The sequence below is a fragment of the Pongo abelii genome, chromosome 11 (genome assembly GCF_028885655.2).
Source record: "Pongo abelii isolate AG06213 chromosome 11, NHGRI_mPonAbe1-v2.0_pri, whole genome shotgun sequence".
Lineage (NCBI taxonomy): Eukaryota > Metazoa > Chordata > Mammalia > Primates > Hominidae > Pongo > Pongo abelii.
In genome coordinates, this window is record NC_071996.2 from 144,440,006 (window position 1) to 144,453,237 (window position 13,232).

General features: G+C 61.1%; 1 protein-coding gene across 4 annotated transcripts in view; it reads right to left on the reverse strand.

Moving 5' to 3' along the window:
* The window catches only part of KIF1A (kinesin family member 1A), a 117,335-nt gene that overhangs the window by 81,486 nt on the left and 22,617 nt on the right, over nucleotides 1-13,232 (reverse strand). For all 4 annotated transcript variants that reach the window (XM_024243249.2, XM_024243247.2, XM_054550130.1 and 1 more), the window contains exons 3-7: nucleotides 4,828-4,904; nucleotides 3,633-3,812; nucleotides 2,832-2,897; nucleotides 1,710-1,888; nucleotides 133-244 (exon numbers count right to left, since the gene is read on the reverse strand). In XM_024243249.2, coding sequence (XP_024099017.1) covers nucleotides 133-244; nucleotides 1,710-1,888; nucleotides 2,832-2,897; nucleotides 3,633-3,812; nucleotides 4,828-4,904 — 614 coding nt within the window. The remainder of the gene's footprint in view (nucleotides 1-132; nucleotides 245-1,709; nucleotides 1,889-2,831; nucleotides 2,898-3,632; nucleotides 3,813-4,827; nucleotides 4,905-13,232) is intronic.

Consider the following 13,232-nt stretch of genomic DNA (forward strand, 5'->3'; position numbering starts at 1 on the left):
ACACTGCCCGCCCCGCACAGGCCAGCATTGGGCCTGACGTCCTTGTGCTGCTCCCACTGGCCTGACCTCCACCCCTACCCTGACCACCAGCCACTGCCCTTGGTGGCACCACCTGTGAGGCCACTCACTCACCTTCTCCGTGGTGATATTGGTCTCTGCGTCATGGCGCTTCTGGGTGAAGATGATGTTGAAGACGGCGTGGGAGCGACTGCTGGTCTCATTCATGTTGGTGGCCGCCACAGTCCTGAGGAGCAGAAAGCCACACATGGTTACCCCTCAACCTGTGGCCGGGTGCAAGATCGCCGGTGGTGCCAGCCCTCTGAACCAGGTCATCAGGGGGCAGCTCCCCCAGACCCCAGGGGCTGCCCTGCTGGACCTGGCACTGATGGCACCTCCTGCCAGGACTCCAGCAGGGCCCACGGCCACCTGCCCACAGTGGCGTCCTCAGCCCCAGCCCTTGCCTGGTGTATTCGGGGCAGCAGTGACTGCGAAAGCTTCCCACTCCTGGGCACAGAGAAGCCCATGCAGTGCCCAGCTGGGCAGGAGCCCTCCAGGGCCGTGATGTGGGAGGGGAAGGGGCTGTTCACTGTCCACCCTACCACAGCCCACACCCACCGCTCTGGGAAGCCCAAGGAGCCCGCCACACCCCACAGGAGGTGGCATGGGTCTCGGCAGGGTCCTTCAGAACAGGAAGCCCAAGGCTGCTGAGGGTGGCCTGGAGTTGGTCCTGATGCCACCCTGACCTGCCAGGGACCTCAGGGAAGGCTCCCAAGACTCAGCACACGGAATGTGGCAGCCCAGGGCCCACCTCCAGCATGGAGTCACAATGACGGCCAGGGTGCGCTGTGGGCCTCATCAGGAACAGCACCCCCACCCACCAGCCCTTGTGGGGCCACCAAAGGGGTGCAGGATGGCGCAGAGTGTGACTCACGACCTCAGGAGCTGAGAGTGACAAGGGCCATCACCTCACCCTCAAGAAGTCCCGGGTGGCAGAGGGGGTCTGTTGCCATGACAACCAGGGCATCCCAGGCAGGAGGCCCAGGGCAGCAGAGGCCAAGGAACCAGGTTGCTTATGGCTGCAGCACTGTGCAACCGACCCTCCCCACATGCCCCCTGACCTCAGCACGCTGGCCCCCACACAGAATCTGGACCCCTAGGACTAGCAGAGCAGCCGACCCTCCCCACATGCCCCCTGATCCCAGCACGCTGGCCCCCACACAGAATCTGGACCCCTGGGACTAGCAGAGCAGCCGACCCTCCCCACATGCCCCCTGACCCCAGCACGCTGGCCCCCACACAGAATCTGGACCCCTGGGACTAGCAGAGCAGCCAACCCTCCCCACATGCCCCCTGACCCCAGCACGCTGGCCCCCACACAGAATCTGGACCCCTGGGACTAGCAGAGCAGCTGCCCCACCAAAGCAGCAGCCACAGATGCTGCCGGCACCCCCCGGGCACCTCAGCTGGAGGACACAGACCCCCATGGAGGAGAAGCCCCATGGAGGTGACAGTGTCCCCTGCACAGGGGGAGCCCTCGGCCTCTCTTGGGCTGGCACAGGCCTAAACGACCTCGGGCTCAGGAGGCCACACCTCCACGGGGGCACAGATGGACCCTACCAAAAAGGGCCAGGACCGAGGTGAAGGGGCTTCCTCCGGGGAGAGGCGGCAGGACAGGAGGGCAGGGAGGTCCAGCGAGTCCCTCCACCCACCTGGCCTTGTTCCCTGAGTCCATGAGGTCCTGGATGTCATTGTAGGAGGTGACAGCCAGCTTGGAGAGGTCCTCCACGTAGGGCCCCAGCAGTGGGTGCTCCCTCACGCGAAGGTTGCCCTTGTTCTTGGGGTTCAGGAGGTCACGGACGCGCTCACAGTAAATCTCCATGTAGCTGACCTGCAGGGCAGAGCCAGGCCATCAGGGACCCCTGAGGCGAGGGAGTGGGGCTGCCACTGGGGGGACTCCTGAGTGAGGGGGTAGGGGTCAACATAAGGACCCCTGAGTGAGGAGATGGGGGCCGCCATCAGGACCCCTGAGTGAGGGGGTGGGGGCCACCCTGAGGGGATGGGAGCCAGCATCAGGACCCCTGAGTGAAGGGGTGGGGGCTGCCTGCTGGGCCCCTGAGTGAGGGGTGGGGGCCGCCATCAGGAGCCGAGTGAGAGGGTGGGGGCCAGTATCAGGACCCCTGAGTGAGGGGATGGGAGCCACCATCAGGACCCCTGAGGGGATGGGGGCCAGCATCAGGAGCCCTGAGTGAGGGGGTGTGGGCTGCCTGCTGGGCCCCTGAGTGAGGGGGTGGGGGCTGCCATCAGGACCCCTAAGTGAGAGGGGGGGCACTGCCTGCTGAGCAGAGGGCTCCCAGTCTGCAGCCCCTGTGTGTATGTTCGAGGCAGGGGTGTCAATGTGGCCTCCCTCACCACGGCCATCCTGGGCTCTAGGACACACACACACCAGGGCCACCCCAGCCACGGCAGGCATGGCCAGGCCCTGAGCTCTGAGGCACCTGCCCCTGCCCTGGCACAGAGCAGCTGCTGGAGAAGCACCTGCCAGGTGGGGATCACCTCATCACTCTGTGCTTTGGGCGTCTTGAGCCCTGCCCAGGCCCGCTGTCTTGCCTGCCACTTGGATGAGTGAGGGACAAGCTGGGCGTGCAGACCCATGGTGGGCACTCACTTTGCATCAGAAAAGCACTGCCAGCCACTCCGGATTCCCAGCCCTGCCCCAGCGGCCGACGGCAGGCGGGGAGCCCTACCTCCACCAAGTAGGACATGAAAAGCACTGCCAGCCACACCAGATTCCCAGCCCTGCCCCAGCGGCCGACAGCAGGCGGGAGCCCTACCTCCACGGAGTAGGACATGTTGTCGTTGGTCGTGTCGTTGATCCGAGAGAAGAGGTCCTCGCAGAGCTGCAGGAATGGGGGGACAGTCAGCCGGGGAGGGCTGGGGCTGCTCCCTGGATCCCTGCCCCTTGCAATGCTGTGGGCAGCCTGCGCCAGGCGGGATGCCACCCTCTCAGGCCCCTCTTGCACCCTCACCACACACGTCATGGTAAAGGCACTGAGAAAGTCTATAGCCAAGGAGCCAGTGTCTCCCTCTTAACTCAGGGGTCCCTGGCTGGTGTGGGTCATCTGCCCCTCCCCCTAGCTCTGCTATCCTACAGACATCCCAGCCATCTCCCTTCCCTCAGCAGGCAAAGTACTAGTGACCAACTCAGGTCCAGAGACCTGCCCAGGGGAATGGCTGGGGACTTAGGGTTCCTGCAGCAAATGAGGAGCTGCTGGGTCTGGTGTTTGGTCACCCCTGTCCTGAGCACCTCTCTCTGCCCACACTGCCAGCCCTCACACCCTCAGAGATCAGCTGCCCCAGCCAGGGCTCTCCCAGCTGCTGTGTCTTAGGCATATGATCAAGGTGGACCCTGTCCAAGGCCAGGGCCCTTCCTGCACCTGGGGCCTGGGTCTGCAGCTTCACGGCCACATCTGGCTCTCACCTGCCCCAGGCCCACTCTTGACCCAGCTGGCCTTCCCCTCCTGACTCCCTGCTCTCTGGGGGCTGCTCTCAGGGGTGCCTGGCCCGGAGCTCTCAGCCTCAGCTGGTCCCGCCCCATCTGCCGGGGCTGCCCCCGCCCGCCCCCCGCTTCGTGCCTGTGGGATGATGCCCTGCTGGTCCTTCTCCTGCTTGCCCATCATGGTGTAGGACTTGCCGGCACCCGTCTGCCCGTAGGCGAAGATGCACACGTTGTATCCCTCAAAGGCATGCTGCAGCATCTCCTCACCGATGTCCCGGTACACCTGCTTCTGCGACGCGTAGTTGATGTCCTCGGGCTAGAGGACGAGGAAGGAATGAAGCTGCAGGAGGCTGGGTGCACCCGAGGCTCAGCCCATCATGTCTGCGGAGCCAGGGGATGCCCAGGGCCTCAGGGTGCCAGGGCAGCACAGTGGGGAGGGATGCCTGCCCCCTATCCTACTCCTGCCTTGTGGGGTAGCTTCCTGGAGGAGGAGCCCTCTGTGTCACAGATGAGGGATGAAGAGCGGCCAGCCAGACAGGAGGCAGGACGGGTTCCAACAGAGGGAACAGCATGTGAAAGGCCCAGAGGTGGGACCTCAAAACCAAAGTAAGTTCCATGTGACCGTGACAAGCAGGGATGACAAGAGCTGGGACTGGGGACAGGGTGTGAAGGCCCAGAGACCCCACAGGCTGGGCTACAGCTCCTGAACACTGTCCCGAGGACAGTGGGGCACTTTAGGCAGGGGGACAGGGTGGTTAGCTGGGGGTCATCCTGGAAGGAGGACGGACTGGATGGGGAAGGCAGAAGCAGGGAGCCCTGGGGCTGTTATGGGGGGCAGGTGCTCAGAGATATAGATATGAGGGGCTTAGATGAGGAGGCTGCATGCCTTCTTCTAGACGGGTCCAGGAGGTGGCAGGTGGAGGACAGGGCTCAGTGTGGACTGGATCGGGGAGGGGGGAAGGAGAAGAGTCCAGGGGTCTCCTGGGCTCCCAGCATGCAGGGCACAGCTTCCAGACAGGCTCAGGGTCAGCTTTGGGCATTGTGACTTTGGGATGTCTGGGGAAAAGTCACCAGCAGGTGGACGGACACACAGCTCTGACCCTGGAAACTACCCACACGGAGCTGAAGGCCCCTCAGTCCCTGCAGCCTCCATCACTGCCTTCGCTGAGGACCCTGCATGGGCCGCTCAGGGTGACCTTCCAGGGGAGCAGGGTGGGGTCCTCGCCCCAGTTAGAGAGGAATGAGTGGCTCAGAGAGGTCGAGGGACCCCGAGGGCCACATGGCCTCCGCACTGCTGCCCCCACCTCCCCCGACCCGGGGTCCCGGCTTACCGAGGTGTGCGACCAGTAGGAGTAGTCAAAGCTGAAGCTTTTGGGTGTCTCCTTGGGCTGTTTGGGGTTAACGATGGCTGTGGGAAGGAACACAGGTGGTTAGCGCTGTGCTGGGAGGGCCCCTGACTAGCTGGCATCTACACTCCAAGTTGGGGAGATGGTCTTAAGAGGCCTCAGGCCCCAGACGAGCCAGGCCCCCAAATTGGAGGGGACCTAGGACCCCACTCCCAGGCAGATGAGCTGTCTCTGCCCCCTCTTTATGGTGGGTCCTGCCACCCATGGATGTCCAAGGGTACCACCATACCAGCCTGCAAGGCTCTGTGTCATTCTCCCGCCAAGTGCAACTGGCTCCCCTCAAAGGCAGTCACCCAGGGAGGATCCTTCCCACCTGCAAGCCGCAGCCCCTCCATCTCTGGGGTCCACCCAGGGCTCACAGCCCCTGCCCTGCCCCGCCCCCTGCCCAGGCCTTTACACTCCGGCTCAGCGTGCACGTGCCCGAGAAGCGCTGGAAGCCTGGGTGTCCATCACGTTTGTGTTATGCCTGTGCGGTTCTTCTAGGCTTGCTACTCCAAACAGAGCTCTATGGGACTGTCTTCTGCCAGAGTCCCTCCTCCCCCTCCCTCCTCCACCCAACTTCAAGCCCAATCCCAGGCACCCTGGGCTGGCTTCAGGCAGCGCTCACAGAATATCTGTTCATCAAACCCAGAACAAATCCATGAACACATGATGATGCCCCCGCCCACAGCCAGTGCCTGGGGGGGTTTCCCAGGAGCTGTCCCAGGATGAGTGTCCCAGGAGCTCCTCCCACCCACATAGCCTGCAAGCATCTCAGGGACCCAGCACGCCCACCGCCACCTTCCATCCTTGCCCCCAGCGTTTCCCAGGCCCTGGACAGGTCTGGACCCTGCAGGCTGCATGTCCTCAGTGGCCGGAAGGACAGGACCTGCTGCCCCCTGGAACACGGTCTGAACCCAGAATTGGTGTTGACAGAGGCCTGGAGGCCTGAGGCAGTCCCCTCCCAGGTTCTTACACCCAGGAGGAACACTGGCCATTCCTGGTCAGGGAGCCCCCGGAGACCACCACCATCACATCAGCAAACCTGAAGAACGAAGCCCTCATGGCACCGTCCTATGCTTGGAGATGAAGGCTGGAGATGAGCTCTGTCCGCCCCAGATTGGTTTTTCTCAGCCAGCATGGGCTGGGGGCCGGCGGCACAGCCTCCAGGATGCCCATACCCTCCATGCCAGCATGCACCCTGCGGACCTGCCACCAGGACCACAGAGAACAAAATGCCCCAGTTACGAGTTAAACTGTGTCCCCCCAATTTCATATTTTGAAGTCTTTACCCCCAGTATCTCAGAATGGGACCTCATTTGGAGATAAAGTTGCTGCGGATGTAATTAGTTAAGATGAGGCCCTACTCTATGAAGACGGGCCCTAATCTAGTGCTGCCATGTCCTTATAAAAGAGGAGATTTGGAGACAGGGAGGGTACCATGAGAACATGAGGGCAGATATCAGGGTGATGAGAAGCTAGGAATGCCAGAAGCTGGCTTCTGGCAAGCCCCAGAAGCTGGAGGGCCTGGACAGGTGCCCCTCATGGCTCAGGAGCAGCCACCTCTGCCACCACCTTGATCTCAGACTTCTGGCCTCCAGAATCACGAGACAGCACACTTCTGTTTGTGGTGCTTCCTTATGGCAGTTCAGGGCACTGAGACCCCCTCTGCCTGTCCACACTCTGCTGCTGCCCCAGGCTCGGTGGTTTTGTGGGCAGGCACCTGGGCTGTGATCTCTGGCCAAGCGTCTTCCTGACAGCACAGGCATCACTGGCAGCCTTGTCGCCAGGGCAGATCCAGTTTCAGGTCCCACCTGCACCCCCATCCCAGGCCTGAGGATTTCTGGGAAACACCCGGGCACCCTGGGCAGCCAGCAGGAGGGAGCCGGGGACTGACCATCACAGCCCTGTCCTCAGAGGTGAGAGGGGCCACGTCCGTCGTCCGTGCTGTGGCCAGGAGCAGAGGCAGAGAGAAGGCCAAGCTGTCCTGACTTCAATGCCTGCCGGGACCCAGGCAACAGCACCCGTGGTGCCGCCTCCAGAACCCCAGCACAGATCAACCAGCGCTGTGGAAACAATTGCAGCGCCTTCCCTAGCACAGCCCGTCTGGGCCTCCCAGCTCTGACACAGAGGCCTGGGGCCCCTTGCTGAAGCCAGCAACACCCACTGTGTCCACCTCATCCCCTCACCCCACCGCACTCTGGCCCCATTCCCACACCCCTTCCTGCCCCATCCACCCCCTCACCTCACCCCGCTGCACTCAGGTCGGGCTCCCCGCACAGGCTTGGCCCCATCCCCACACCCTTTCCTGCCCCATCCACCCCCTTGCCTCACCCCGCTGCACTCCGGTCAGGCTTCCCGCACCCCCACTAGCCCTTGCTCCTTGTCCCACCCTTGCCCAGCCCTAGGTGCCAACCTTGCTCAGATGAAGCCCCGGTGCCACACCCCACATGGGCCATGAGCTCTATGAGGTGGGGGCCCTCTGGGACAGGGCACAGATAGTGCCCAAGGAATGCCAGGTAGGTGGGGGACAGAGGGCAGCACAGGTGAGTGGGCAGGAGTGGGGCTCAGTTGCAGCTGTAAATGGCCCATGGGAGAATCCCTCAGGCCTGCTTGTCCTGGGCCCCCACCCTCCCAGGCCTGTGTTGTAGCTGGGACCCCCATCCCATCCTGGCCCTGCCTACACCCCCATCCTAGGCCCTGTATGGGGTCTGGGACCCCCACCCTACCCTGCTCGCAACCCCACTCCCAGGCCATGTATTGTGTCTGGGACCCCCACCCCACCCTGGCCCTGCCACCCCTCCCACACCCTGTGCTGTGGCTGGGAACCATCCTGTCACTACAGATGGGCCCCAAGCTCCAGAGAGGGGAGGTCCTCTCCCCAGGTCACACGACGCACAGCCAGACTAGAAGCCAGGGTCCCCGCAACACCTCCCAGCCCCGAGGTCCGCCAGGCCTGTGGAGACAGGCAACCCCTCCTTCAGCAGCCTGCTTCTCACAGAGACCTCCCCGATTCTGCTGGAGAAAGGGCTTTTTTTGCCAGGGTCTGGAATTTTTTCCTTGTGCAGGTTTGAGGAGGGAGGAGGGAGAAACAGGTCCTCCCCGGGCCTGCTGGGCTGGGCTCCTCAGCCAGCCCCTTTAGGGGCCTCATCCCCTCCCGCCCCAGGCTCTGGCCAGGCCCCCAGAGCTGGGCCCCTCCAAGGCCGGCGAGGTGCCCAGTATCAGGCAGCCTTCCCAGGACTCTGCATGGGCCTGCAAAGGACTGGACACTGAGACGACAGAGACAGCAGGGGGAGGGTTGGGGCGAGGAGTGGGGGGAGCTGGAAGAAGGGGGACGGAAAAGGAATGGAATACAGCCGTTTTCTCAGAGTCTCAGCGTTCCTGCAGCCTTGAGCACCAGGTGTGAGGGCCGAGCTGAGCTGGCTCTTCCCGACAGAGCCTGCCGTGGGCCGAGTGTGTCCCCAGATTCATATGCAATGCCCTGACCCCCAACCAGATGGTATTTGGAGATGGGGCCTTGTGAGGTGATGAAGGTGAGACGAAGCCACGAAGTCAGGGACCTCATGGTGGGATGAGTGGCTTTAAAGGAGGGGAAGGGACCCGAGCTCCCTGGGCCAGGCAAGGACACAGCAGGAAGGCAGCAGCTGCAGGCTGGGAAGACAGCCCTCCCACGATCCAGACCTGTGGGCGCCTTGATTGGACTTCCACCTCCAGACTGCTGAGAAGGGAACATCTGCTGTTTAAGACACCCACTCTGCAGCGCACCTGCACCTCCGAGTCTGGCCTCCAGAACAGGGGGAGACATTTCTGTCATTTGAAGCCACTCAGGATGTAGCCCTTTGTAACAGCAGTCCCAGGGACCACACAGGTGCCACTGCTGCCCGTGTGGAGGGGCTTGCCCAGCTCCCCGACTGCTCAGGATTGGGGGAGCCCACAGCGGAGGCTGGGGGCCTGGGGTCGCACCCACCCTGGGTCCAGGTCCCCATCTGTGGGCAAGGGCAGAGATGAGAGGCCGCCCCAACCCTGGGCCTCCTCTGAAGGCCAGAAGAGTGCAGATATGATTGGGGACCTCAGGGAGTACCCAGCACCACCCCTCGCTACTGCACAGGTGGGGAAACTGAGGCCCAAAGGGATACCCTCTAGCCAGTGTCACACAGCAAGTAAGTCATGAGCACAGCCAGGCCCTTCACTCCAGGAACTCACTTCAGGGGCCGCACATGGCTGAGGGTCCGCGTCCCCAGCCAGCCTCCAGCATCTGCAGAACGGCTGGGCAAGCTCAGGGCCCTCATGTCTTCCGGTTCTCAGGGCAGAGAATGTGAGGAGAGAGGAGGAGGACGGAAGCACTCACACTCAACTTCTGTCCCCAGGCCAACCTACACTAGCTCTGCCAGGCCGGACCGAAGTGCACCTAACGGACAGCTCGGCCGGCTCACAAAACTGCTAGGTTTGGTGCGTTCAAATGAAGAGGATTATTTATGCAGGTGATGATTACAGGATAACAGTTAAATTTACTTTCAAATGCTTCCAATTTCTGCATCACAGCGGAGCTACAAGGCACGCTTTAGAGAGTGGGGCCTCTCCTCATGTTTTGAGACTCCAGAAACAGTCAGCAGCTTCACCGGGCAGGCGGGGCAGGCTGGCCAGGTCACTTCCCCACGACATCCTCTGAGGGGCCCGGCACAGCACCCGCCATCTTCCGAGGGGCCTGGCACACCAGCCAGGGCAGCCACTCCCGATTCTATTGATCTGAGCTGCAGCTGAGAAGTCACCAGGGACAGTGGCTCCTGTGAGTGCTTCTGGCAGGTGGGCATCCACCCACACCCTCTCATGCCCTGTCTGCAGGTGTCCTCCTGGGGCTTGTTCTGGGGCAGGTCAGCCCTCTGGAACACCCTGGTCCCTCAACCTCCAGGAGAAAAGCCCATGACCCCCTTCCTCCGGCAGGCTTCCCTGCGCCAGGCCTAGGGGACATCCTTCCCTCCTGAGCTCCCTCAGCCCTTCACTCAGATTTCTGACGTAGCTTCCAGCACTTTCTTCCAAAACCACCACTGGTTTGCTTTCTCCAAAATGAAAACAGCTTTCCTAGAGATTTTTCCTGATTATTCATTCTTCGGCCACTCTTTTCCCTCCCGCCACCCTGCTGTCTCCCATGCACGTGCACATCCAGTGCACACAGGACCTGCCCTTTGCCCACACACAGTCTCACTCTTGGGCTCTGTGCTGACCTTTGCCCTCTTCCCCACAACATTGTGTGGCACTTTCTCAAGGCTGTAAACACAAAGCTTTCAGGAGCACTCAAGTCCACTGCTGGGATAGACTTAACATCCCTTCAGCAGCTCCCAGCTGGCGGGCATTTGGGCAGTTGCCTCGGGCTTGGTAAAACAGCACCAGGGTGAACGTTTCAAATGCACACCTTTGAACACTTGCTGGGTAATCCTCGTTGCATTTCACGCAAGCAGCCTGGTGAGGTCGGCATCACACGTCTGATATCCATCACCAGGCTGTCCCCAGCAAATGGCCTGGGTGCCTGTCCCTGCCACCCTCACAACCCGCCTTTTGCTTGCCGGCGACCTGGGGCCCTGACTTTCTTGGTGCATCTTCAGCTACAGCGGGCAGGACACTGATCTCATGTGTTGTCTTGGCTCTGTGGCTCTTCAGTTTCCCAAGGATGAAAGTGACGACGTCTGAAACATTCCAGGTGTCCTGGAGGAAATGCCCTGGAGGGCTCTCCACCCCCACTCTGAGTCCACGGCCCCTTCCTCCTCCTTGGTTTCAGAACTCTGCTGCAACCCCACAGATATTTGATTTAGTTTGGTGATTCCTGGAAGATCGGCATCTCGGAAGAGGTTGGTGTCTTGCATATGTTCATCTTTGAGAAGGGGAGTTCCTTCAGGACCTACCAGTTGCCCAAAAAAAGTGTAGGGGCTCCTGCATTTCCCTCCTGACCTCCTGGGCTTGCCTGGACTTCTGCTCAGAGCTTACTGGGGAGCAGAGGCTGCTGGCACGTAGGCGAAATCCCAGAACTCCAGTGCCTTCAGGGCCGGATGGGATCCAAGCATTTGGAGCAGGGTGTCTCGCTTCAGGTTTCAACCCCGCTGGCTAAAGGAAACGTGGCTGCCCACAGATACGGCTCTGGCCTCTGGCTCCTAAGCCCTGGGGTAAAGCTTTGGTTCAGCTTTTGTTCTCCAGGCCAGAGGAGAGGGTGGAGTGAAGCAGGCAAAAACCACTGGGGCATGAGGTCTCAGGTCCAGGCCTGCACTGCTGTCTCTGAACCGGCAGCTCTCTGGGGTCTGGGCCGGCGCAGCCTCAGCCAGATAACCTTCCACCAGGTGGGCAGCGCTGCCAGTGTCGAGGTCTTGGCAACACTGGCTCACCTCCAGGCTGCACCCTCCCGTTTCTGGATCCTATGAGGGGAAATGCAAAATGGGGAGGCCGCCCACCCAGTGCCCCTGGAGGCTGGGCCAGGGGGCAGGTCGGAAGCTGCAAGGGGGCCACTCACCCACCCTGGCCGTCACTTCTGGGACACCCATTCCAACCTGCCCACCTGCCTAACCCTGTCATTTAGGGTCTGGCCTGAGGCTGGGCCATTCTCAAGGTTCAGGGACAGCAGGGTCCCATCTCTGAAGCTTTGTTCTTCCATCCACTCTGCTTCTGGTGGTCTTTAGCTGCTCGACGGGTCTGGTTCTTGTCACTGTGCCAACCATGGAGTTCCCCATGACCCCACATGCAAGACTGAGGTGGCAATTGTGCTGCTGGCACCCAGTGGGGGATGGAAGGGGATTCACAGGGCCCTCCCTGATGTCCTGGGTCACCTTACAATGACACAGCAAAGCCTGTTGGGGCGTGGCACAGGCCTCCTCTGCCCACCCAAGGCCACAGTGCTCACCAGAGGTCATGGTTCCCACCTGGAGTCGAAGTTCATACCCAGAGCCATGGTTCGCACCTGAGGTCACATTTCCCACCTGAGGTCACATTTCCAGACTCACAGCTCTGCACAGCCTGAGGCTTCCCACTTAAAGGCAAGGGTCCTGTCACCTGAGCACTTTCTCTGACCACAAAAGGCCAAGGCTGCAGTCAGCTAATGCAGCGAGCGTTGTTGGAAAAGCACTGGCCTTCCTGGGCAGGACAATCGGGAGGTGCGTTGTGTTCGTCCACGGGCCCCAGCAAGGCCAGGGCCCTGGCCACGGAGGTCACCCACTTACGAATGCACCTTTGTCAGCTTCCTCTCAAACTTCCCCAATCTCCCACAGTGCATCCTGGGACCACCTCCCAAATAAACTCTTGGCACTCAAATCCTCATCTCTGGGTCTGCTTCCAGGAACCAAACAGACAAAACAATTCACCATGAAGAACAGTCAGGATGCAACCCCGAAGTGCACTGGGGTCCCATAGCCTCAGCAGCCTCCATACCCTGGAATTTAGCAGGGTCTCCCCAGCCTGCCCACTGTACCATGATTAGCCACAGAGCTCCACGGGCTTCTGGAAGGATCAACCCTGGGCCAGACAGAGGGCCCGGGCAGAGCCCTCACTTCCACAGGACCTGACAGAGCCCAGAACACCCCCAGTGACACCTGAATCTCCACCCCCTGAGCAGGCCTCGGAGACTAAACCTAGGGAGGAAGCTTCCATGGGACCTGAGTGCCCTCCCCTCGGGACGCCCCCCTCCCCACCTGGTAGATAATACATGAGGGCATGTTGGATGGGTGCACAGCACCTGGGAATGGGAAGGCTGTCATTGTCCACATCCTGAATACCAGGTGGCTGTTCATGTCACCACTCAATGCAGCTGACACCACTTGATCCTGTGACGGCAGCAGCAGTTGCAGCTGCACTAGAGGCCCCAGCACAAACTGCCACGCTGAGCCCAGCCAGTCACAGAACTGAGAGATGACAATTGGTTCTTCCTCCAAGATACTGATATGGTTTGGATATGTGGGGAAACATATGGGTGTCCTTATAAGAAAGCCAAACTCAGTGATGGGTGTCCTTATAAAAAAGCCACATGAAAGCAGAGACACAGACACATAGAGGAGAAGGCCACGTGATGACGGAGGCAGAGACTAGAGCAACGCTGCTGCAAGTCAAGGTGGCTGGCAACCACCAGACCCCGGAGAAGGCAGGAAAGGTCCTCCCTAGGAGCTCAGAGAGAGTGAGGCCCTGCTGGCACCTTGACTTTGGACTTCTGGCCTCCACAGCTGTGAGCGTAAATCTCTATTCTTATAAGCCCACCACCATTGGTGGCAGTTTGTTACAGCAGCCCCAGGACACCCACACACCACATAGACAAGGAGGTGCTCTTGGGGCCAGGGCCAGGTTGACTGCTGAGCCTGGCCCATCGGCACAGGACCATGGCC